The sequence below is a fragment of the Drosophila persimilis genome, unplaced genomic scaffold (assembly GCF_003286085.1).
Source record: "Drosophila persimilis strain 14011-0111.01,24,50 unplaced genomic scaffold, DperRS2 tig00000002-arrow-pilon, whole genome shotgun sequence".
In the NCBI taxonomy this organism is placed as follows: Eukaryota; Metazoa; Arthropoda; class Insecta; order Diptera; family Drosophilidae; genus Drosophila; species Drosophila persimilis.
Window position 1 is genome coordinate 4,371,481 of NW_020825289.1, and position 26,581 is coordinate 4,398,061.

Below are 26,581 nucleotides of genomic sequence, written 5' to 3' on the forward strand. Positions count from 1 at the left end.
TTATTTGTGGGGGCACTTCAACGATACGATTGATTGGTTCGGGGGATGGAATGGGAAGTGGGAAACGGGAAAACGTAACGTAATAAGACACAAAAAGTAATACAAAACGTTCTTAGGTGGAAAAGTGCTGTATCCATTAACCATTGACCACCAGTTCGGCACTCTGCTCGCTACTGCCGGCCGGATTTGTGGCAATGCACTTGAACAATCCTCGGTGATTGCTATTGATCGAGTCGATGCTCAGGGAGCTTAGTTTGGGGGACATTTTGATGATGCGTATGCCCACATTCTCATTGGTGATCGGCTGTCCATTCAGCGTCCAGTGAAGCAACAACGGTGTGTCGCCCTTGAAGACCATGCATTGTACTGCCGTACTGTCGCCGTAGTTGGAGGGTTCGTCCCCGAACACAAAGGGCATGACTTGGGGGGGCACTAAACACAGGAAGAGAGCACTCAAAACTCATTCTATTCATCTAAGCACAGACTCAAAATCACTTGAGGACTGTATTCAGCGGAGCCTTAGGCAGTTTCTAAAATGTTTTTAGTGAATCACATAAAATGTTCAGCACGGAAGCACAGTCAGCTATTTTTAACCTCCAAAAACTCAATATAGGTTGTAATAATCATATTCAGCAGTCCTTTAGGATGATCAGTTCAAGTGCTCTGTGCTCCAACTCTAAACAACAACACAACAAGAACAACAAACAAATCGGTGAGAGCTCTGCTCGTAGGCATAGGCAGGTGGTAGTTATCTGGTTAAAGCGTGCTCTTATACTGTATCGAAGCGGGTGTGAGGGGACAAACCATTCACTTGTAATTCAGCCACGTATTCGCTCGTCCCGGCCTCATTCGTGGCTGTGCACTTGTAGACACCGCGATGGAAGGCGCTCAGCGAATCAATATTCAGCAGACTTGTGCGCTTGTTCAGCCGCAGTTCAGTAAAACCATTCTCGCCGTTCACGATTGGAGCCGAGTTGAGGCACCAACGGATCTCGAGGGACAGGTCACCTTTGGGCACCACGCAATTGGCACTAGCAATGTCCCCAACATCGGCGGCGGCCTCGCCGAAGCTGAAGGGCAGCACCTGAGGCGGCACTTGGAGGTGTGTGGGGAGGGGGGTTAATGATTAAAACACAAGTAAACCAGGCCAAATAAAGGATTAACTACACAGTAAGACTGATATGATATGGTTAATGACCGTTGACGTGTAATTCAGCGCTGTATTCAGCGATGCCCGCCTTGTTGCTGGCAATGCACTTGTACAGTCCGCGATGGCGGGCCTCCAGCGCATCGATGCTCAGGGAGCTGGTGCGCGGATTCAGGCGCGACAGAGAGAAACCATGCTCCCCCGTTATAATGGGCGCCGAATTGAGGGTCCAGCGTATCTCCATGGGCAGATCCCCCTTGGGGACCATGCAAAAGATGCCAGCCACCTCTCCAGTGTTGGCCGGCTCCACCCCGAAGTCGAAAGGTTGGATTTGCGGGGGAACTTGGTGACGAAATGAAGACGAAAAAAATAAAAACTAAAGCAACTCAAAGTAAAGACAAAACTACGAGTACATGGAGATCGGGGATCGGGGAAGGGGGATCGGGGATCCAGACAAACCGTTCACATCTAGAGTGGACACGTGCTCGGCATAGCCCGCCGAATTGTTCGCAATGCACTTGTAGCTGCCCCGATGGGCGGCCTCGAGGGAGTCGACATTCAGGGAGCTCGTCCGCTTGTTCAGCCGCACAATGGTGAAGCCCAGCTCCCCGTTGACTATCAAGGCGGAATTGAGGGTCCAATAGATGTCCAGCGGCAGGTCGCCCTTGGGCACCACACAGTTCACGCTGGCCACCTCTCCGCGGTTCAGGGGCTCGTCGCCAAAGGAGAAGGGACTGATCTGTGGTGCAACTGCGAGGGGGGGAAAACATCTTCAGCACACACACTTTTCAAAGCTCGAGAACGCACCAACGCCAACGCACAATAAACCGAGTTCGTGTTAGTAGGAATAGGCAGGACGCAAACTACTGGTAGATCCGAGGGGGTGCTTTCACCAACCATTTACTTGCAGCTCGGCGGCAAAGATCGCCCGGCCGGCCAGGTTCTCGGCCACACAGCTGTAGGAGCCCCGATGCCTGGCCTCCAGGGCGTCCACAGCCAGATAACTGGTGCGACTGTTTAGCTGCATCACTGTGAAACCATTCTTGGCGCTCTCCAGCGGCTCCCCATTCAGGGTCCAGTGGATCCGCAGGGGAAAATCCCCCTTGAGGACCACACAGTTGATGCCCAGGACATCGCCCATGTTGAAGACCTCGCTGCCGAAGCTGAAGGGCAGCACATGGGGCGGCACTACACGGATATGGTGGGGTGGTTCCAAAAATAATCAAATAAATAATACAAAATAATAAAATAAAGATAAAGATCGAGGTTCGCTGCGGTTGGCCCTTCTCCATATACCGTTCACTTTAAGCTCCGATGTGGTATAGCTAGATCCCGCCAGATTCTCGGCGATGCACTTGAACAGCCCGCGATGGAACTGCTCGACGGCGGCTATGTTCAGGACGCTCGTCTTGGGCGAAAGTTTCAGTATGGTTATGCCCTCCTCTCCGTTGATGATGGGACGCGAGTTGAGCGTCCACTTGAGGGTGATGGGCACATCGCCCTTCTGCACCATGCACTGGACACCGGCATTCTCGCCCGTGTTCACGGGATCGTCGCCAAACGAAAAGGGTGCGATCGAGGGGGGAACTGCATGATTGGATGGGGAGGTAGGGATTCAAAACTGAACGCAAATCAACGCAAAAAGGAGCTAATCTTCAAAGGAATCAATCGATTAACCTTTGACTGCCAGAATAGAGGACTGGCGGGTCTCCCCCGCATTGTTGGTGGCCACACAGGAGTAGTTCCCCGCATGACGGGCCCTCACGGACTCGATGCTCAGAACGCTGATGCGTTGACTGTTTCTGGTGACGATCAGACCATCGTTGGTGTAGACGCGACCGCCGTTCTTCGTCCATGCTATGTCGAGGGGCAGGTCGCCCCGGTTCACCGTGCAATAGGCCGAGACCATGTCCATCTCGTTGATGACATCCTCGCCAAAGTCGAAGGGCATGATTTGGGGCAGGACTGGGGCAGGATGGGTGTGCAAAAGAATTCAAAGAAAACTTAAGAGAAGTACTAGACGTGGTGGCAGAAGGATTAACCGTTGACTGCAAGAATGGAGGACTGGCGGGTATCCCCCGCATTGTTGGTGGCCACGCAGGAGTAGTTTCCCGCATGGCGGGCCCTCACGGACTCGATGCTCAGGACACTCAGGCGCTGGCTATTCCGGGTCACGATCAGACCATCGTTGGTGTAGACGCGTCCGCCGTTCTTGGTCCAGTAGATGTCCACGGGCAGGTCGCCCTTGTTTACCGTGCAGGAGGCGGATACCATGTCTAGCTCGTTGATGCTGTCTTCTCCAAAATCAAAGGGCACAATCTGGGGCAACACTGGGATTGGGGTAGAAGGGAGTGACAAACAAAAGAACCAAAGCAAAAGGATAGGCAACAATGCTTAGAGATTGAGAAGGTCTTAACCGTTGACAGCCAGGATGGCCCAGTGACGGGTATCCCCCGCATTGTTGGTGGCCACGCAGGAGTAGTTCCCCGCATGGCGCGCCCTCACGGACTCGATGCTCAGGACACTCATGCGGGTGCTGGTCTTGGTCACCACAATCCCATCGTTGGTGTAGACGCGACCGCCGTTCTTCGTCCAGGCCACATCGATGGGCAGATCGCCCTTGTTGACCGTGCAAGAGGCGGAGACCATGTCCAGCTCGTTGACACTCTCCTCGCCAAAGTCAAAGGGCACAATCTGGGGCAGCACTTTGGATAGATGATAGATCGGATGCAAGGACGCAGGTGGAGATGGAGGGGTTCATAACGGGAACACAAAAACCAAAGGCTGCAACAACTACTCAAACTACGAATCAATCGACTCTAGAGTGGGGGCGGAGGAAGGACTCTCTAATCACCGTTGACACGCAGCTCTGCCGTGTGGTAGATGACCCCGGCCGCATTCCGTGCCACGCAGGTGTAGTTGGCCCGATGCCGGGCATGCACCGACTCGATGCTGAGCATGCTGATCCGCTGCGTGGTCTTGGTGATCAGGATGCCATCGTTGGACATCAGCCGGCCCACACCGGTCGTGGGATCCGGGGCCGTTGTCCAGTGCAGTTCTAGGGGCGTATCGCCCTTGTTGACCGTGCAGGTGGCCGAGACCATGTCGTTCATGTTGATGGTCTCCTCCCCAAAGTCAAAGGGCACTATCTGCGGTGGGACTGAGTGGAGTTCCGAGCGGATTCGTGAGTGAAACAAGCGACCAACGTTGATGTGCGCTGAAAACCTGAACCCGCCCATGGAGTGTGGCTGTGCCCAGAGTTCTTCTGGGCTACAGCTGGAAGGCTCGACTTACCCATGACTTGGACTTCCAGGGAGCCGCGCGCGGAGTAACCCTCCTGGTTCTTGGCCACGCACGTGTAGGTGGCCTGGTCCGAGTTGCGTTCCACGTTCTCGATGATCAGCGTTCCATTGGGGAAGACCTTCTGCTTGCGGTTAATGGGCAGGGCGCGGTTGTCTAGAATGATCCAGAAGTGAGTGAAAATCCTAGAGACAGGGGGAGGGAGGAACCCATCCCCTACTTACCACGCTCCCAGACAATCGAATCGATGGGATAGCCAGCAACGGGACAGGTGACAATTAAGGTCTCGCCCGCGACGATCGCCTTCTTCTCCATCTGACGGATGTAGGGCAGGCCGTAGACATTCAGCTTGGCCGAGTGCTCCGCCTCGCCCACCTTGCTCTTGGCAATGCACTTGTAGAGACCGCCGTCGTTGGCATGCACCGATGTGATGTTCAGATAGGAGACCACGTCCCCGTTGACGGTGACGTACTGGCCGACCTGGTAGCGGTCGTTGTTGGCGATCTTCTTGCCATCCAGCTCCCAGGAGATTTCGGGCGTGGGATTGCCGCCGGCAACACACTTGAGGAACACACTGGGGCCCGGTTCCATGGTCTCTTCCTGGAAGGCCTGCCGGATGACGGGGGGATCGAAGCGGCCTCCGAGCTTCAGCTCTGCACTGGCCTCGGCCGACTCCTGGTCGTTGCGCACAAAGCACTGGTACATGCCCTTGTCCTCCTTCTTGACCGACTCGATGCGCAGCACGGGCTCGCTGTGTCCCATGGCCTTGCCGTCCTTCATCCAGCTGACAGTCTTGATGGGATTACCCGTGTACTGGCAGGTGAACACGGCCGGTCTGCCAAAGTCCACGGTCTGTGTGGGTGGATCGATCTTCGCCGACAGGGGGGCCGTAACGGTTAGGACGGTCTCAACGCTTTCGCCACCCACCGAGTTGTTGACGACGCACAGATATTTCCCAGAGTCCTCGACGACGGCATCCTTGATGATGAGAGTCCCAGAGACCTGCTTCACGCGATCGTTCAGCACCACGGCCTGTTTGCGGGTTGTGCCCTCGATGAATTTGTACCATCTGGAACGGGAGGAGCGTGGGTTAGTCGAGCGGTTCCATCGGCCGGGGCTGGAGGACAGTGGGGGGCACAGAGTGAGCAAGTCTAGAAAGTCTTTCTGGGATCCTGGGGCTACTCACGTTTCTCCGGCATGGCATGTGGACTGGCCTTTACTTACCTTGAGCTTTCTTTCTTGTTTATCGGGGATATACCTTGCTCATTCTGTGCACCACTGTTTTGGGGGTTTTTCGGGGGCAGAACCTAACCAAAACCTAATAGGAGATCTACCTATAAACTGGCACTGGATAACCCTGTCCAGGACAATGTCCTACAAAGGTCTCACCCAATGGCACCTCATTGATTTCAATGCTCTTGACGGCTATGCGTGGCTTGACATGGCCAATGGGCTCTGAAAAGTGGAGTGGATCATAGAATACTCTGAGAGAATGGTTCCCCAAACAACTGCCTGAAGGATGCCTCTATAGAGGCGTTCGGGAATATGTACCTAAACACGGGCATGGGATAGGCTTGTCCCTGGCACAGAATGGAAAAGCTGTGGCCCGTCTGCTGGGTCTGCTCCTGCAGGCGATCACCCGAAACCGTGGGAGCCGCACTCCCAATGGGTTCTGCAATTAAACGAGGATCCGTATGATCTCTATTCTGCCTAAATATTGCTGTCGATGGGGCATTGGGGGAATCACCTGAATGCGGGCGTGGGAAACGACTGACCCAGGCACAAAATGCCCAAGTCGGTGTGGTCTGTTCTGGTCATTTCCTGCAGCCGTCCACCGGATATCTTGGGGGCCACACTACCCACGGGCTCTGGAAAGTTTTTACTACTTGTTTAAGGGGTATTCCGTTCCTCTCAAGGAAAAGGGGCGAAAACTGCCTGATTGTCGGGACTAACCTGATGATCGGCACGGGATAGGCCTGGGCCTGGCAGAGCAGGGCAAAGCTAGTCGCGATCTGCTTGACAAACGTGGAGCTCTTGGACTCGCCCGAGAATGTGGGAGCCTTGGCGCCTACGGGCTCTACAAAAAGAACAATAGTCGAAGGTTCAAATGTGGTGGGGTCTAGGGTACGCTGAGACTTATTATGCTATGTTAGGGCTACCTTATCAAGGGCACGGGATAGGCCTGGGCCTGGCACAGCAAAGCGAAACTCTGGCTCAAATATCGCACGAATGTGTAGCTCTTCATGTCGTTGGCAAAGGTCGGACCTTTGGCACTGACGGGCTCTAGAATAAAACGAAAGGAGACGGGTCTCTACCTTATCAAGGGCACTGGATACGCCTGGGCTTGGCAGAGCAGCACAATATCACTCGAACTGGAGCCGAGTAGACTGGATATTTTCGAGACACTGGCAAATGTGGGCGCCTTGGCCCCAACGGGTTCTGCAAATCAAACAATACTTTTAGGGTGCGGATCTTCTAAAAACTGCCTGAAGAAGGGTCTAGAGTGTTGGATCTACCTCATGAGTGGCACGGGATAGGCCTGGGCCTGGCACAGCAATGCGAAACTCTGGCCCACGGAACGGGTGTAGGAAAACGAATTGGAATCCGTTGAAAATGTAGGAGCTCTAGCGCCAATGGGTTCTGCAATACAACAATTAAAGTCTCATCGTATTATAGACAAACATATGCTAAGGAAAAACTGCCTGGGGGGAATTGGGTGGTATTCTAAGGCTAACCTCATGAGGGGCACGGGATAGGCCTGCGCCTGGCACAGCAATGCAAAGCTCTGGCCCACGGAACGGATGTACGAGAATACATTCGAGTCCGTTGAAAATGTGGGAGCTCTAGCCCCAATGGGTTCTGCAAACCAACAATTAAAGTCTCATCGTATTATAGACAAACATATGCTATGGAAAAACTGCCTGAAGGGAATGGGATGTAATTTTAAAGCTAACCTCATGAGGGGCACGGGATAGGCCTGCGCCTGGCACAGCAATGCAAAACTCTGGCCCACAGCTCGGGCATAGGAGAAGGAGTTGTAGTCGGAGGAGAAGGTGGGAGCTCTAGCGCCTATGGGCTCTGTAAAAGGAAACGAGTAAAGGTGACATCTCCGCCTGAAACTTGCCTAATGATGGGCACGGGATAGGCCTGGGCCTGGCAGAGCAGGGCAAAACTGGCATTGACCGAACGCTCAAAGATGCTCCCCTTGGAGTCGCTCGAAAAGGTCGGAGCCTTGGCACCAACGGGCTCTAAAAGGAATACGTTTCACGAGTAAAAGCTTATAGAACTATATATCATTTTGTATATCCTATTCAGAGTCAGAACCAGTTGAGCAGCGTTGCACCCTTCGTTAGAATGGGGAGATGGACTATACCTAAAAATGGGCACTGGATAGGACTGGGCCTGGCAGGTGAGGGCTACGGCACTATTCTGGGGCGTCTGGATGGTAAACGTGGAGGCCACGCTGGGAAAACTTGGAGCCTTGAAGCCCACGGGTTCTTGAAAGAAACATTTTTGTTAGGGCTTTGGCCTTTTAATGCCCCCATAATGAAAACTGACTGAATTTTCGACTTCTTTTCGCAAAAGATTTACCTAAAAAAGGGTACGGGAAACCCTTGCGCCTGACAGAGCATCGCAATGGTGGAGGCTAAGGGAATACTCTGCTGAAATCCCAGCACTCCAGTGGCCACAGAAGGTGCCTTGGAGCCGATGGGTTCTTGAAAGAAACGTTGACGTCCGGTTTTTAGCCGCGAAGGTTATCATAATAAAAACTGACTGAATTTTTGGTCAAGGACGAGCTTTCTATGGATGGATTCCTATAAGATTTACCTAAAAAAGGGCACTGGAAACCCTTGCGCCTGGCAAAGCATGGAAAAGGTGGAGGCTAGAGGAATACTCTGCTGGAATGACAGCACTCCAGTGGCCACAGAAGGTGCCTTGGAGCCGATGGGTTCTGGGAATAGGGGAGTAAATCATTGCATTAGAAGATGACCCGAACAAAATCTGTTGAAAACTGCACTGAATGGGGGTGGGGGGGTTTAGAGGGTGGGGTTTAGAGGGATGGGGAGCTCACCTAATGATGGGCACGGGAAAGGCCTGCGCCTGGCAGAGCAAAGCAAAGTCCGAACCCATCAGCTTTTCCACCTCAATGAGCTTATATTCGAGGGAAAAAGTGGGCGCCTTGGCGCCCACGGGCTCTGTAAATATTTATATCATGGATCATGGATTATAACCCAGAGACTAAAACTCAGAGAACTGCCTGAATTCGGTTTAAGGAAGCTTTCGCTTCTCTAATTTCAATTAAATTCAATTGCAGCCCCTCGGAGACGTTGTACGTGACTCTGAGCCATGAACCCTGACCCTGGATAACCCACCTCAAGATATCACGAAACTTTTCAGAGACAAACCAAAAGAAAACAGCGAAAGTGGATGGAAAGTGATGCATATTTCATTAAGGTCAATGCTGATGGCAAGGGGCATGCGCAGAATCGGAAGCACAGCTGCGAGGTGCAACAAGTGGAGCGCCTCTTAGTGGGAGGGGGGAGGTGAGTGGATGACCTCAAGAGAGTGGAGACAAAGCCCGTCGTCTATTGACCCAAAAACGTGCGTTCATTCATAAATAAATGTGCGAGCGAGATGGATGCAATCCACACACACACAACGATACGCGCGGAGGGGTAATTGTTTGGGAAATTTCGTGTGGATCGCAAGCATGCGCAGAAGCTTTTATGTGTGGATTGCGGTTCCAGCTGATTGTGGAAATTGTAGAGTGGGAAAGAGGGTGGGAGCTTCTCTGTGGGTGGGGTGGGGTGGGGTGTGTGAGAGTGGGGAAAGAACGTACTCACTCTCTTCTGATTTTACTTTTATCTGTATCGTCTGTGTGGGTGCAAGGCACATTGAATAGCGGGAAAGTAAGCCCAGGAACATATACAAACAGAACAGAACAACCGCCCCACCTTCAATAGAATATACCCTGTGTGTGGGTGTGTTTGTGTGCGTTTGTTTGTTTTGTTTTGTGTGTGTTTTTATTTGTTTTACTCTGCGCGCTCGCATTTTTATGAATGAACACAGAACACACCTCCCACTATGTCTGTCCGGGGTTAAAGTTCACACATTCTCATGCATAATAAATGTCACGTTTCTGGGGAGATGGAGGGTATGTGCTTAACCTGCTTATAGGCACCGGATATGCCTGGGCGGGACATAGCAAAACAATATCTCGGCCGCAATGTCGCTCGATGCCGGACCATTTGGTGTCCACCGAAAGAGTGGGACCCTTGGCCGAAATGGGTTCTACGGAAGAGTATTGGAGTGAGAGTATATAGAAGGACTATGCCCAAGAGATTGCCTGAATGCTGACGTAGGCGACTGTATTGCTAACCTGAAAGCGGGCACGGGGTATGCCTGAGCGGGACAGAAGAGCGCCAGGTTGGTGGACAGCATCCGCTCGATCCACGACCGCTTGATGTCATTCGACAGCAGAGTGGGAGCCTTGCCCCCAACGGGGTCTACAATAGGAATAGAGGAATGACATCTGCCAGAATGTTGGCTTTCGGCTTACCGAAAACTTGGTGCCGGGTATCCTTGGGCAGGACACAGCAACGATATCGACTGGCCTTCGAGCAGCTCGAGAGGTTTCTGAACCAGAGCTGGGGTTCGCGGTGCACTGCTCGAAATGGGTTCTATAAAAGGTAGTTCGGAACAAAGTCAGGGTTTATAGTAGTACTCAACCCCCAGCCTGATGTTGGTCTAGGGATGGGATATCAACCGACCTAAAACTGGGCGCCGGATAGCCCTGGGCCGGACAGAGGATGGCGGTGGGTTTGGTCGATTCCACCACATTCGGTTTGTAGGTCAGAGCGTTGATCTTGGGTGGACTGCTGCTAATGGGCTCTGGAAAAGGCGGAAGTACTTCTAGAATACCCGAAACCCAAGGAAATCCCCACTGCCGGAATGTTGTACCTGAAACTGGGTGCCGGATAGCCCTGGGCGGGGCACAAGATCGAGAGACTGCTGTGACCAGGCACAACCAGAGGACGCGACTGCAGCGGCGGCACTTTAGGAGCTGTGCTCGAGACGGGCTCTGGAAAGGTTTCAACTTCACTTAGAACTAACTCTAGTCTATGGACCTGGATCTCTGAGTACTGCCTGAACGAATTCGTCTTTACCTAAAGAACGGCACCGGATAGCCCTGGGCAGGACACAGCACAGCCATCGTGGAGGAACTGGTATATGTTTTCATATCGAATTTTGCCAGTGAAACCACTTTGGGCACTGTACTGCTAATGGGTTCTATTTGGAAGACAACAATGACCAGGTTAGAAGCAGAAAAGGGGGCGTTGAAGGACCTGCCTGAATGCTGGTACTGGATATCCCTGCGCCGGACACATTATGGCTACGATTCCCCCAAGACGAACATATTCGATATTCGTTTTTTGTATCAGCGCCACTCGGGGAGCAGCTCCACTAATGGGCTCTGGAAAGACAATTGATCAAGTGAGTAAAACCCCATCGAGAACGCAGACTGCCTGAATGCCTGGGGACTGTGCTGGGGAGGAATCACCTAAAATATGGCACCGGATAGGCCTGGGCAGGACAGAGTAAGGTAATGCTGCCCGAAAGAGGAATATCCACGTTCCTGGTCTTATCGCCGGAGGTGAGGCGGGGACCCACACTGCCAACGGGCTCTACAAAGTGGTTAAGGAGAAATGCGTTAAGGAGTCCGCTTAAACCGCTTAACCGATTGAAAACTGCCCAAAGCGTGGGATTACCTAAAGAACGGCACTGGATATGCCTGACCGGGACAGAAGAGCGTAAAAGTTGCAGCCAGGCGAGCTTCGGCATTCTTCAAACGATTCTCAACACTGATTTTGGGCGCCACACTGCCCACGGGCTCTGTACAGAAGATAGTGGACCGCTTGAGATATATATATTACCAGAAGAAACTGCCTGAATGGGTGGGGTTTTACCTAAAGAACGGCACTGGATACGCCTGAGCTGGACAAAAGAGGGTGAAAGTTTCGTTCGACTGCGCCCCCGCATCCTTGAGGCGTTCACCAACACTGATTTTGGGTCCTACACTGCCCACAGGCTCTGGAACGAATGAGAATTGGCTGTGTTTTTACCTGAATGCTGGCACAGGATACGATTGGGCTGGACAAAAGATGCTCAGGTCTCCGTGCAGACGCACCTCTGCATCCTTGCGACGCTCCCCCACACTAATCTTTGGCGGCACACTGCCCACGGGCTCTACAACGAACCAAGGAACCAACAAACCAAGTTCGAATGACAGATACCACAACAACTAACCCTTGAAAACTGCCAAAGTTGGTCGAGAACAATGGAAACTACCATCTGTCTAAGCCGCCTTCTTCCACTCAACTAACTTTTCCGAAGGAGGAAGGGGCATTTGCGTGACATGAATGGGTTAAATCGGGCGACAGCTCTGAGCCGATAGCTAATTGGTATTTTTGAAGTCAATGAGGCCTGTGGAGGGGGCTGGAAAGCTCTTAATTGGAAAACTTTGGACAAGCCTCCAGCTGCCGCTCACCTGTAGAAGGGCACAGGGTAGGCCTGGGCGGGACAGAAGATGGCTATTGTCCGTGAGAGCCTGATGCTGTCGTGGCTAAAGCCATCCTTCTTATTGACACGCGGTGCCACGCTGCCCACGGGCTCTGCAAAGATTCGAGACTTCGAAGATCAGCCCACTCGGAGGGGGAGGGACAACAACTGCCAGACAATTTGGAAGGGACTGGGATGGGTAGCTCGACAATGACCCACCTATAGAAGGGCACGGGAAAGGACTGGGCCGGACAGCGGAGAGCCACAATCCCATGGACAGCAATGCGATCGTGACTGAACTCGTCGTTCTTGTTGACCTTGGGGGCCACACTGCCCACGGGCTCTGCAAAGAGAATGGTATCCTACTGAGCGAAGCCTCAAGATGCAGATGGGAACCACCTCTAGGGCACTCGACTTTACCTATAGGCAGGCACTGGATACGACTGCGCTGGACACTGGATGGCTATGGTCAGGGCTATCTTGATCCGGTCATGATTGAACTCGTCCTTACGATTCACCCTGGGAGCCACAATTCCAATGGGTTCTAAAAGAAGGGTTGCACTTGGATCTCAGTCCTGCCTGAACGGCGATTTACCTATATGCTGGCATGGGATACGATTGTGCTGGACACAACAGGGCCAACGATCGATTCGAATTGGCCCAAAAAATGCCCACTTTATCTTTGATCTCTACTTTGGGCGCCACACTCCCCACGGGCTCTGCAACAGATAGAGAGAGAGAGAGAGATTTTACATATCTAAGTATCCCTGGGAAAACAGGCTGCCTGTTCTGGTGGATGGAACTCGAAACAACAATGGATTCACCTAAATGCTGGCTTTGGATAGCCCTGCGCCTTGCAGAACAAATTCAAAGACTGATTCGAGTGTCTGATGGTGAAATCCATCTTGTCATGCATGTCCACCATTGGGGCCACAGAGCCAATGGGTTCTGCAAAAGATTTTGGTGATTGGGGTAGAGGATGCACGGAAGGTCGAAAACTGCCTGAGAGTGGAGGCGGCCCTACCTATTGGAAGGCACGGGATACGACTGCGCTGGACAGAGTAGGCTCAGGGCCTGGCTCTGGGGCTTGTCCAGCCACGTGATGCGGTCCTTGACATCCACCTTGGGGGCTACACTGCCCACGGGCTCTGCAGAGAGCCCATTTCCATTCAGAGGTATTCTGAGGCAACTACCAATTGAAAACTGCCTGAGAGGGAGAAGGATCTCAGAGCTTGCCTCTGAGCAGGCACTGGGTAGGACTGGGCCGGACAGAGCAGGCTGAGGGAGCTGCCACGAGGCTTATCGACCCATTTGATGCGATCATTTGCATCCACCTTGGGAGCCACACTGCCCACGGGCTCTGCAAAGATTAAAAAAAAAGTCTCTTCTCTTAGTCCTAGACTTTGTCCTAAAGTCCTTAAGCTACCAAAATGTTGGGAGGGACACTCACCGAAAGGCAGGGACTGGGTAGGACTGCGCGGGACAAACAATGGCCAGGCTATGATCCAGTGCCACACGGGCATAGTTGATCTCATCTTTGATGTCCACCTTGGGGGCCACACTCCCGACGGGCTCTACAGAAAGGTAGAGGAGGGTTCGGTCTTTAGAAGGGAACAAAATTGAACCTAAATGTTGGGATTACCTAAATGCCGGCATGGGAAACGACTGGGCTGGGCATATGAGTGCCTTGGAGGCCCCCAAACGAGTCCTGGCAAACGTGAACTCATCGCGAGTGTCCACTTTGGGCGCCACAGAGCCCACGGGTTCTGGTTTTAGGAATGGAATTGGGAATATTATGACAGGTCAAATCATAACTGAATGTTGGTCAAGGGATTCGACTGGATTCGTTGGACTAACCTAACTATCGGCACAGGATAGGCCTGGCCAGGACATTGCATGGAGTAGTCCTCGGCCGATTTCACCTGCAGCACCTGGAACTTGTCGTGCAGACTCGTGATCTTGGGCGGAACAGATCCAATGGGTTCTGGGGGGAGACATACGTCATCTTGTGGGAGGTTCTACTTTTAAAAAGGAGGCCTTAAATGCTGGAATAGAGCAACACGACAATCACCTAACAATCGGCACGGGAAAGGCCTGGCCGGGGCACTGCATGGCAAAGTCTCCTCCCAATCGGACTTGCATTAACTGGAACTTGTCGTTGATGTTGTTGATCCTGGGCGGCACAGAGCCTATGGGTTCTGCAAGGGTAAAGGAGAGGGAGAGAGCCGCCTGAATGTGGAGAGCATTACCTATTGATGGGCACGGGAAAGGCCTGTCCGGGGCACTGCATGGCATACACCCCGCCAAGGGGCACTTCCATGGTACGTACCCTCTCGAGCAGATTCATTTTCGGGGGCACAGAGGCCACTGGCTCTAGGGAGAGCAATGATAGGATCAATGCTGGACAATCTAGCGACTACGAAAACTGCCCAAATGCTGGGATGATTGAGGAAAACCGACCTGTAGACGGGTATCGGATACGACTGGGCTGGACACTTGAGGCTCAGACTCTTGCCCACATATCCCCGGGCATTGGCCACCTCGTCGTCAATGCTGACTTTGGGCGGAACACTGCCAATGGGCTCTGGAAAGAGAACCGAACCCCCGAGGAAGGTAAGTCAAAGAAAGAGAGCTCCAATCAGAACTGCCTGAACTGGGGAAGGGGCACTAATAGAATAATCACATAGTGCACCCCGTAAATTGGAAAATTGTAAAGTCGCGCACCTGTGGGCGGGCATCGGATATGACTGGGCCGGGCAGAGCAGGGCCAGGCCGACTCCTTGGGCCATTTCGCGTGTCTGGAGCTTGTCCTGAATGTTTATTTTTGGCTTAACCGAGCCAACAGGCTCTGCAAACAAAGACACACAAGGAAGGATAGGATGCATTCCTCCGAAGAGAAACCGAAAACCCACCTGAAGACGGGCATAGGATACGACTGTGCCAGGCAGAGCATGGCATAGCCGCTCGACAGCTCCACGTCTAGGAACTGATGCTTGTTCTGGGCATTCACCTTGGGCCGGACACTGGCCACGGGCTCTAAAATTCACCAAAGGAGAGTTTCTTACTTGAATACTGGCATGGGGTACGACTGCACGGGACACTGAATGTTGAAACTGCTGCCGCTTTGGACCTGCATCATTCGGAAGCGCTCGAGAAAGTTCAGCTTGGGTGCCACACTGCCAACGGGCTCTGGAAAGGGGGTTTCGAAACGCTCAAGAGAGACTCTTCCTCCCGCAACAGAAATCAACAGAAAACTCCTGGCGAATGTTGGGCTGGGGTGGGGGTTTACCTATAGAGCGGCTGCGGATAGGCCTGGCCAGGACACAGGAGACTTAGGCTAAACGAACTTCTGACCTTCACATGCTTCAGATCATCGGCATTGGTGATCTTGGGACTGACACTGCCAATGGGCTCTGCAAGAGAGAAGAAGAGGGTGTCCCATGGGTGGGTTCTCTTTGAAAACTGCCTTACCTATAGAAGGGCTTTGGATAGCCCTGTGCCGGGCAGAGTAGACTCGAGTCTTGGCTGCTTTTCCCTTTTACATGATTGTAGTCTTCGCCTGAATTGATCTTGGGACTGACACTGCCCACGGGCTCTGGAAAACAGGAACCAGGGAAAGGGTAGCACTGCCTGAGTTGGGAATTATGGGATTACCTATAGACAGGCACGGGATAGGCCTGAGCTGGACACATAAGGGTGACACTCGCCTCTCGGGCAACCCTCACCGTACGCGAATCATCGCCGGAGGTTAACCTGGGACCAACGCTGCCAACGGGTTCTTGAAAAGGTAGTAGTATCTATGAGAAAGTGCTGGCTGCCCTGCCTGCTGTTGGGAGGGGGGACTGTACTTGTATTACCTAAAAAATGGCACTGGATAGGCCTGTGCCGGGCACAAGAGTGTGACGCTCCCCGTCATTGGGACACGAAGGAGTGTTATGTGCTCCTGATTCCCATTGCCGCTCAACTGGGGACTGACGCTGCCAACGGGCTCTAAATATTCGAAGATTGGAGTTAAATGGAGTCCTGGCTGGGATGCCTAGTGCCTCGAATGTTGGGTTTGGGGGGATTTACCTAAAGAAGGGAACCGGATAGGCCTGGGCGGGGCACATAAGCGTGGCACTGTGACCCGCTGAGACCTTGGGTATCCTTATGGCATCATCGCCAGCCGTCACCTTGGGGCTCACACTGCCAACAGGCTCTTGATTGGGGAAGGAATGCATGGAAAGTCAGTGGGATTGTCTATCTCTGGACTGCCCGGATGTTGGGTTCGGGGGATTTACCTAAAGAAGGGCACCGGATAGGCCTGGGCGGGGCAGAGCAGGGTCGCGCCTGCCGTCCGATGAACGCGGAGAATGCGCGACTCATCGCCGCTAGTGAGGCGAGGCCCCACACTGCCGACGGGCTCTGCGAAGAAGGATGCAGATCGTATAGGAATTCTCAGAGGATTCTCCAAGTGAATGGCACCTTCAGTTGGGATAGGAGGTCTTACCTAAACACTGGCACTGGATAGGACTGGGCTGGACAGAGCAGGGTCAGGGCATGTCCAGCGGCAAACTGAACCACCTTGATGTCGTTGCCCGAGAGAAGTCTGGGACCGACACTGGCGATCGGTTCTTCAACGAAAGAACATAACGAATATAGGGCTCATCAAATAGGGAAGGGATCTTTAACTGGAAACCGGCCAAAGTTGGGTGGGACGGGACGTGACATTCACCTAAAGAACGGAGCTGGATAGGCCTGGGCGGGACAGAGCAGGGTCTGATTGCTGCCAGCATCTCCCGTGAAGCTGCTGCTGGTCAGAGTATTGGGAAACTTGGGCGAAACCCTGCCAACTGGTTCTGTGAATGAATCGAGATCAGAATCAGAATTAAAAATCCAAGAAAATCGATAGATCGATAGATCAATAGAGCTGCAGCTGAAAGAGTGGCACTTACCTTGGGCGCAGTTTGAATGGAGAATACGAATTGAAGGTTGCCTTTTGGCAAGGACTTTGACTCGGGCTTAGACTGGGATTACTCTGGAGCGGACCAACCCTAGCACTAATCAAAACTGGGCTTTGTTTCAAGCCTCTTATCGCATCGTTGTCGAGTACCCTATCCCAACATTCAGGCAGTTTTCAATTTGGACTTAGGCTACGAGCAACAACAAGTCTTTGCCGAGGTCAAAACTGGACCAATTATCTTTTAACTTTTCAAATTATACATTTTTACATTCAAATGTTCAAAGAGAGAAAGAGAGAGAGAGAACTTTTTATGTGCAAAGAAAGAGATTTTAAGCGAAAAATCGTTTTGATTGCATTTCATTGGCTTCCAAGACTTGTTGTTTATTAAAAATTAATATCTAAAGAAATCACAGAGGATATAGTGCTATATAGTGTATACATATCATATACTCAGATTGTAGCTATGAAACGATAGACATTATATCCTCTTTAATTCCGAAACAGTACCAAGAAGAATCCGTGCTTACTTCTCGATTTCTTCTTGGCTTTAAGCTTAACAAATGTTTGGAATACTTTTTAGCTTTGGAAAGAATTTAGAAATAATCAAATCTGTGTTCAGTAAGCATTTAGCGCATTCCAAATAAATGTTGTACAAACAAACCTTAATTGACAGGATATTCAATTTCTGGTTTTGTTTTTGCAGGAAGTAATCTTTATGGAATATATTTGACAAAAATCTATTAAAAATCCACAAAGTGCAGACCGACTTTGGAATAATTACGTTAAATATTATTCTATAAAGTTTACTTGTGCGACACGAAAAACTTCAGTTATCATAGACATAGAACTTTGTAATTTGATAGTAATCGAATTCTTAATTTCGATTTCGATATCAGTTATTAGTTGTGAAAAGTTTTAATTTTGATTATTATCTATAAAACTTAACTTACTAATTTTAACTTTCAACTTTTATAATTAGAATTACAGTTCTAGAAATTAGAAATTTCATTTTTTTAATTCATATAAAATTGACTTTTTGAAGCTATCGATAAGTATCGATTTATCATTAATGGTCATTTTTACTTTCTGCGAGACAAAAATAAAGTTGTAGGACTGGATGAGTATGAAGATCACTTCCTCACACTTAGAATTTGCTATATACCGCAATAATTTGCAATAACTAAAAAACCGATTTGAACCGACCTTCCACAGGATTTTTGAAATCGTGTCGATAGAGTTGATTTTCCTGCAGATATAGCGACACGCACACTTGAAGTTGAAATCCTAGTACGGGGAAGTGATCTACTCTTCCAGACGCTAAGTTTGTCTCATTTTATTGATTACGGTTATCATATGAATGATAATTGAACATGATCGATTACAGATAACTGAAGCTTTTCACTCTTAAGCAAAGAAATTGAATAAAATTGGCGCACAGGAGCGACTTACCTGTGATGACCAGGCGACCCTTGGTGGCACTCAGTCGTGTCTCTCCAGTCAGACGATGCTTGGTGCGGCACTGGTAGCTCTTGTAGCCATCCTCGGGTCCCACTTCGCGGATATGCAGTTCTCCAGAGGGCAGTACCAGATATTTGCCATCTGATCGGGGTGGAATTCAGTGAGAGAGATAGAGATGGGTAGATGGAATGGAAATGTTAGTGGATGACTGTCAAAGAGACTGGCTAACGAAAGCAATCTACTTTTACAGCGGAAGAAACTCAATTAAGATGCTGGGAACTTAATTGAATTTATTCAACAAGAAAGCCACATGCATGCTTTATAAATATTCATTCCTCGTGTTTTTGCGTTACTTTAATTTGTTCTTAATTTGTGCAAGTCTTTTGGCATTGCTAATCGTTGTGTTCATGCAATGTGACTTTCATTTAGTTGGGGTCTCGGGACTGCAGGAGATTGGGTTTAAAAACTATACAAATTTAGAGCTCTCTTCAGTCCCGATTCCCATCAAAAGAATCGTATTCAAACTTTGATTCAAGCAAAAGAACTCGTTCAGAAGAATGAGAGACTGTGGTCAGACTTTGATTTATTATTTGTTTGTGTGTTTGAATAGAATTCCTTGCTTATAGACTAGCTGTACAATGCACCAAAGCAAAACAATGCCGGGAATTTGTGGCATAAACAAACCGAAAAGTACGGCTAAAAGATTGTTTCGAATTACGATTGAAATATTTATTTTCTTTTAATGGAAAAGCCACAAATTCCCCACACTGCAATCTTACAGTCTTAACTACTACGTGTAGCATGCACCACCACAAAAATGCCAATAACTTTATATGGTATGCGGATTGCACATGATGTTGTGTATATTTATACACAGATATGTATATAGGTGTATGTATATACTGATTTTTGTGTGAGAAATGTACAGATTGTTAGATCGATCAGTTTTAATATTTATTAGCATTTTTGTATGTATTTACACTGGACTACAAAACAACGCTACTTTCAACTACATGAAGGGGTTCGGGATGGGGCAAGTCGGGAGCGACTCATGGATATTGGCGGGAACGGGATCAAAATAAAACTTGGTGGGATGTGGGGGATAAACAGAAAAGAGAGTAAAGAAAGTTTAGAAAGAACAGAAAGAACGAAAGGCAGAAGTGAAAGCCTAGGCAGCGGGATATCCCAGAGATCTTGAGCACGAGCCGATTCGAATGGCAGGAGGGCGGAGTGGAGTGGAGTGTAGTGGAGAGGAGAGGAGGGAGAGCTAGCTCTCTTCTTAATCCGAGATTATCTGACAAACATTACCGCTGGCTGTGATATCTTCTTGCGGATATATATCACGCTCCTCGTCCTCCACCCACGAATCGACGACTATGAAATCGGCCACGAAGCTGGGTATGTGGCACTTCATTATGGCGCTATTGCCGCGCAGAATGGACTCGTCCATGACATTGACGGTGTAGGACTGTGGCACCACTGCAAAGTTCGGGGGAGAGTTGGATCGTTGAGGGTGGTATTCGTACGCATAGGATGGAAATCATAAGGAAGTAATGAGCGTGTGTGTGTGTGTGTGAAAGAAAACCCCTTCATGCGGCTCGAAAGACAACTCGCTGCGGCGCCTACCCGTGATGTTTTTGGTGTAGACCTCGCCCTCGGTATCGATCCAATCGGTAATCTCAATATGATCCGCCACAAAGGAGGGCGTCTGGCACTTGAATATGGCCGCATTGCCCTTGATCACGTACTCGTCGTACACCTGCGACTCAAAGAACTGTTTAACCACTGGAAAAAGCGATACGAAATCAGGGATTGAAATGGAATCAGGAACGGAGATTGGATCATGGAGAATGGAGAATGTTAAATGGAGAAGGAATGACTACTCTTAAGCCGAACAGAGGCGCGCAAAGGTTCTCCAATGGTTACCCGTAGAATCGGTTGGCAGGGGCCGCTGTATCTCGACACCCTCCTCATCGATCCAGCCTTCCACGTCGATGAAATCGGCCACAAACGAGGGCACCAGGCATTTGAGGGTGGCAGCGTTTCCGCGCAGCACAAACTCATCGATGACGCGGGTCTGGTAAAACTGATGGACAACTGAGAGGGAAATCAAGGGGAAAATCAAACTGAAATCGAAAGGAATTGAAAGGATCTTGTGGGCAAAAGGGGGGCTCTACACTCTAGAGCAATGATAGATATTGGTCCAAGTACCCGTCTCGTCTGCATTATTGGGATAGTAATTGCGACCCTCCGAGTCCAGCCAGTGATCGACAAACACAAAGTCCGCCACATACGAGGGTATCTCGCACTTCATCACCACCGAATTGCCCCTGATCACATACTCATTGTCAGCCTCCGATTCGTACGTTTGGATCACAACTAGGCCAAAGAAATAACATAAAAGATCAAGGTAAAGGATAATAGAATGGATGGGAGATTCACAGAGCTGGGAGCTCTGTACAGGAGGCCTTATACAGAAAGGGTTTTTATTGTTTTCGGATTGCACTTCGTACCATAGACGCTGGTGGCATTGTCGCGCCACAGTTCGATGCCACCATCGTCCACCCAGGCCTCGACCTGCACGAAGTCGGCCACAAAGGAGGGAATCTTGCATTTGACGACCGCCGCATTGCCCCTGATCACATACTCATTCTCTGCCTCGGTTATGTAGAACTGTGAAACGACTTCAAATCGAAAGAAACAATGCAAAATAATAAATAGGGGCTGGAAAATGAGGTGAGGAATGCTGAGGGATTCTAGAATAATCCTAAGTCTAAAAGTCTAGGGAGCACCAGATCGCACCATAGTTGTCCGAGAAGGACAAGACATTGCCCTCGTCATCGATCCAGGACTCCACGCGTACAAAATCAGCCACAAACGATGGTATGGAACACTTAAGAACAGCCGCATTGCCCCTTATGACATATTCGGTCATTATTTCGGCCTCATAGAACTGATTCACAACTGCAAAAAGTGTATCAAAATCATAAAAGAAAGTGTAAATTCTGGATAGGATAGAAATGTGGGAGTGGAAGAGTGCAAGGGTGGCAGTTGGAACCCCTTCAACTATTGCAGATTCCTTCTGTTTAGCAAGTAAATACCATAATTATCAGAGTGCCTTAGCTCGGTGCCCGCCTCATCGATCCACGACTCCACGCGCACAAAATCGGCCACAAACGATGGAATGGAACACTTGAGCACCGCCGCATTGCCCCGTATGACATATTCCATTAGAATGTCGGCGCCGTAGTACTGATTTACAACTGCGATTCGATAGAATTTACATGGAAATGAAATCAAAGCCAAATCATAGGCATAGGAGGAGGCATAGATGGGAGATCGGGATGGCATGGGGATATGGAATCCTTCTTAAAGCTACTCGTAACATCAACGTAGATCGGAGGAGGAGAGTTCTGAGGACTGTACCGAAATCCTCTTGCGGTGCGTACTCTGTGCCATCGCTGGCCACCCAGGCCTCCACGTGCAGGAAATCGGCCACGAAGCTGGGTATCGTGCACTTCAATACCGCCGTATTGCCTCTGATCACATATTCGGACACGACCTCGGCCTCGTAATACTGATTCACGACTGAGAGAGGATGGAGAATTAAATGAAATTTTAATGGAAATGAAAGGAATAATGGGGAGGGGAGTTGGAAGTGGAGAATCTTCTATGGTTTTAAAGTGTTTGTCGCCCAAGAATGCAATATGTCTAGTATGTACCAGCTCCCTGTTGTTCGCCGAGCGTGCCATACAGCTGGCCCTCCTCGTCCTGCCAGGATACGACCTGGACAAAGTCCGCCACAAACGATGGAATGGAACACTTCAACACCGCCGCATTGCCCCGTATGACATACTCGTTGTTGACCTCCGACTCGTAAAACTGTTGCACAACTGGAGGAGGTGCGTGGGAGGAAAGTTTACAGATTACAGAACATTTTATAATGAAAATACTAGAGAAAGACACTGCCAGAGCAGAGCCAGAGCCAGACACCTTGCGTGTAGCGAGGCGTGTGAAAATGTGCAGCCAGAGAGCCACATCAGTGAAGTGCATTTAATAGTCCCTAAAGCGCACTCAGTGGGAAAGTTTCTCCCGCCATCCATCCGCCGGCCAAAAAGGTTAATAATACGTAGTTCTGATAACATGGCTCATCGGCACGCAGGGGCACTCTTGCCACAGATACAAAAACAGATAAAGATAGAAAATGCAAACAATGTAAACTTAAAAGATGAATAAGGGAAATGGATGGGTAGTTTTCCAACTTTTTGTACACATAACCTCACTAAAGCTAGAGCTAAGGCTAGAGCCAAGATTCAATGCATAGACAAACCATATTCTTGGCCTGGCGAGAAGTCCTCGTTTTGGTCGGTGTGCCAGGACACAACGCTCACAAAATCAGCCACAAATGAGGGGATCTCGCATTTGAGAACCGCCGCATTGCCGCGTATTACGTAGGCCTTATTTACATCGGTGTCATAGTGTTGGGCAACGACTAAAACAACAGCACACAGAACCGACACATAAATAAACAACCGAAAAAATGTATTTATACAGAAATCCAAAAGAAAACTGAACGTGAAAGTGAAACTGAAAGCAAAACACAAAGGAAGGTCCAAGGAGCGAAGGCGAAGGAGTTTATTGCACTCTGTTTCCTAACCAGTGTTGATTAATTGAGTTACAGCTGGAGTTTGAGTAAATTGTAATTTGGGTGTATTTTTGTTTGTACAGTGTTACAGTCATTATTAGTGTTGGTTAACTGTACAGAAGCTCTGTACAGATGTGAGGTGGAGTGTTGTTTCTCTGAAGTGTTGTACAATAGTTAAAATAGTGCTGTTTTGCGACACACACACATAGAGAGAAGCGATCGATTTTTAACACACCATATTCAGTGTCGGGATAGAAATTCTCTTGCTGGTCGCTGTGCCAGGATATAACATTCACAAAATCGGCCACAAACGATGGTATATCACATTTCAAGATAGCGGAATTGCCGCGTATGACAAACGCCTTGTGTATATCCTCTTCGTAGTGTTGCGAAACGACTAAACATATACAAGAAATGAAAATAAAGTTGGATGTTCGGTATACATAATAAAAGGATGAGAGTGATGTGTGAAATGGAAATGGAAATGGTATGACAGGAACCAAATCATGCTTTTAGTAGACCAAAAACTATTCTATCGCTAGGGGAATAATCCCAATTCGTATCCCGCACCGTATTCTGTGCCGGGAAAGTAGCTCTCCTCCTCGTCGGCATGCCAGGACACCACCTCAACAAAATCGGCCACGAACGAGGGTATCAGGCACTTGATAACCGCCGCATTTCCCCTGATCACATGCTCCTTGTTCACATCCGCCTCGTAGTACTGGGCAACCACTGCATTGGACGAAAGGACGAAAGGAGTAGGTGCAATCACGATGAATAAGTGTATGCTCTCGGAGTCCCACGGTCTCAATCTAAGCCCTGGACGGACTTAACCTTGACAAAGTTTAGGCACCCTATTCCTGGAAGTGGTTTGGCTTGATTGCCTGTTATTTTTGTGGTTTTTCTTGGTTGGAAACTCATTAAATGAAAACCCCGAAACTATCATAATCACTCTTAAGCCGCCCGACAGGCCAAGTTAATTTCAATTAAGCAAAGTTTTCTGTGTGCCAGCCTTCACACTGGCTACTGGGCGAAGCCATATTTCATTCTGGCCAACAAGCACAGGGCTGGCTCTCTACACGGTTTTCCTCCGCTCCATGTCCGCTCTATTCACACATAACATAAGCATAAAATGATAAATTCCCCTGGTTAATAGCAAGCGAAAGCAAACGACAATAATGATGTCAGGCGAGAGAGGTCGCCAAGGGAGTTCCGTTCCGTCCGTTCAGGTGTGCTGGCTGGCTAATTGCCAGGGAACACGTCAGCCGATGGAGCGATGTGTAAGCGACGGCTATGCTCCTCTGCAGCATGATTCCAGCATAATTAGCTAAAATATAATCAAGTCTGGCCCATTTACGCCCAGCTCCATGGCAGCGGAAGTAGCCATAGAGCCAAGGGACGTGTCCGTCTGGCCCTATAACTCGATAAACCACCACTCGATCCCACACACACAGCCGGAGCTGTGGGTCGGCAAGTGACAATTGCATCACCAGGCGATGACTTGAAGAGAGGGAGCTGAGCTGTCAAATGGTAAGTACAGTTGCCAACAAAACACTTCGAGTGGCGGCTGCCTGACTGACAGAAAGACAGGAAGAGAGATGAAGCGAAACGGCAAACCGATTAAAGTGAAAATGCCAACTTGCATTAAATTCCAATGAGCATTGCGAAAACTCAGTAAAGAAAAGTATACGCGCGTGTGTGTGTGCGTGAAAATGAAAGCGCGTGGAAAATTCGTCTTTAATAGCCGATAACTGCAAACAGTGGAAGAAAAACATCCCAACGTCGAGAGGTGGCGGGAAGTCAAAGCGGAATGAAACGAAGGCCAACGTTGATCGATCATCGCATAGATGGGATTTAGCTGAAAATTTGAGTAGAAATGTTAAGCCGAGGGAAGTGCAAGTTTCAGAGTTGGGTTTTCTTGAAATAAATATCTAAAAATGTTACACTTTTAACTTTAACACCCAGAGAAAAAAGCGCAGATATTTTACACTTTAAGATTATATTTAATCAGATTGAAAATATAGATCTGCCAAGAAACTAAATTTTAATTTAAATATATGTACATATGTCATATTTAAATTAAATATATTTCGTAAAAATTTAATATATTTAAGTATGGGTCGAAATTTAAATACTTTTAACGACGTTTATCTTTAAATCAAACTGGATTCTATTTCCTTTCACCGAAGATTTATTTTTAACATTCGTGTGTTTATTTTTACCATGTCATTTTTCTCTGAGTGTATCTGTTATATTTTGTATAAATTTTCAGCCTCTGCCGGATCTCTTCCTCTGGAAATTAATCCCGACCAACATCCGACTGTTCCCCCCTTGCACTGCCCTCCGCTTAAGCAAGAATCCGCTCAACTTACCGGCTCGCACATGGACATCCCGCGATATAATGGATCCGAACTGATTGCGGGCCAGGCAGGCGTAGACCTGGGCGTGCACCTCCTGGCGGTAGTCCTCAGCACGGAAGGGCGGAAAGACCAGCTTGCCGTCGGATGAGATCTGGCGCAGACCGGGAACATCGCCCACGGCAGTGCCATCGCTGCGTATCCAGATAATCTCGGGCATGGGGTTGCCGCTGGCCTTGCACTCGATCTCGGCGCCGGTGGAGTTGGAGAAGTCAATGCGGTTGGTGGGCTCTTTGAGGAAGACGGGTCCCTTCTGGTCGGCATCTGGTGGATTGGCAGCCAAAGTCTGACTGCCACAAGCTGTGGTGAGTAAAGAGAGAGAGAAACAACACAAATTAGTTGGAGTCACTAGAAATACAAGCAGAATAGTAGCATAGCATAGAACTTCCGCAACGGAAGTGCATTGAAGGGAGAAGCACGAGTACTCTCTGCAGGGTCTCTCTGTATTCATAGCCATGTCCATGTCAACAGTTTGTCTATTGTTTCCACCTTTGCTGTTTGACAATTGAGTGCCACGGATCAGCGACTCCCCCGAGCGGGAACCGAGTGCGGACAACAAAAGCTCTTTTATTTTATTTTTTACTTTTACAGGCCAGAAACAACTTGTGCTGGCAGACAAAAGGCCCAGGCAGGCACCAGGCGAAAATCGTTCGTTGACACTTTTTCAGACCACTCTCTGCCCCTTCTCTGGTGTCCCTGCTGTTCCTGCTGTCACTGTTGCACTGCCAACCGATTTCATATTCAATTTTATGCACTGCCGTGTCCCGCATCTGTCTATCCTTTGTGCCAGTCCCCCATTCCCCCCATTTCCCCATTCAAAATTTCGATGCAATTCTTGAGGCGTGAGTCTGAAATTTGTCGGCTCTAGAGATATTTCAGGCTTATGAAAACTATTCACCAAAGAGAATTTGTTGCCGGCATGGTCTTACAGCAAAAGACATCCCTTCCCAGCTTAATGGGCAATCATTCGAACAGTACTGTCCGAAGAAGATTAAATATTCCTCTAATTCCACAAATTCCAGCTATTGGATCCCGCCCCCATTCCTGGCCCATGAAATTTTATAGACTGAAATGAAAACTAATCAATTCGTTGACTTTTTCGGGCGGTGCGT

The 26,581-nt window shown here is 49.4% G+C and overlaps 1 protein-coding gene across 2 annotated transcripts in view; it reads right to left on the bottom strand.

The window, feature by feature from the left end:
• LOC6591219 (Down syndrome cell adhesion molecule-like protein Dscam2) overlaps positions 1-26,581 on the bottom strand; it is a 61,182-nt gene that overhangs the window by 22,880 nt on the left and 11,721 nt on the right. The window contains exons 3-8 of one of the 2 annotated variants that reach the window (XM_026986799.1): positions 25,425-25,769; positions 20,034-20,192; positions 18,399-18,548; positions 13,865-13,991; positions 4,672-5,516; positions 4,442-4,603 (exon numbers count right to left, since the gene is read on the bottom strand). In XM_026986799.1, the coding sequence (XP_026842600.1) occupies positions 4,442-4,603; positions 4,672-5,516; positions 13,865-13,991; positions 18,399-18,548; positions 20,034-20,192; positions 25,425-25,769 (1,788 nt within the window). Of the gene's footprint in view, positions 1-141; positions 466-4,441; positions 4,604-4,671; positions 5,517-13,864; positions 13,992-18,398; positions 18,549-20,033; positions 20,193-25,424; positions 25,770-26,581 lie in introns of those variants that run through there. The other variant, XM_026986797.1, reaches the window with a different exon arrangement.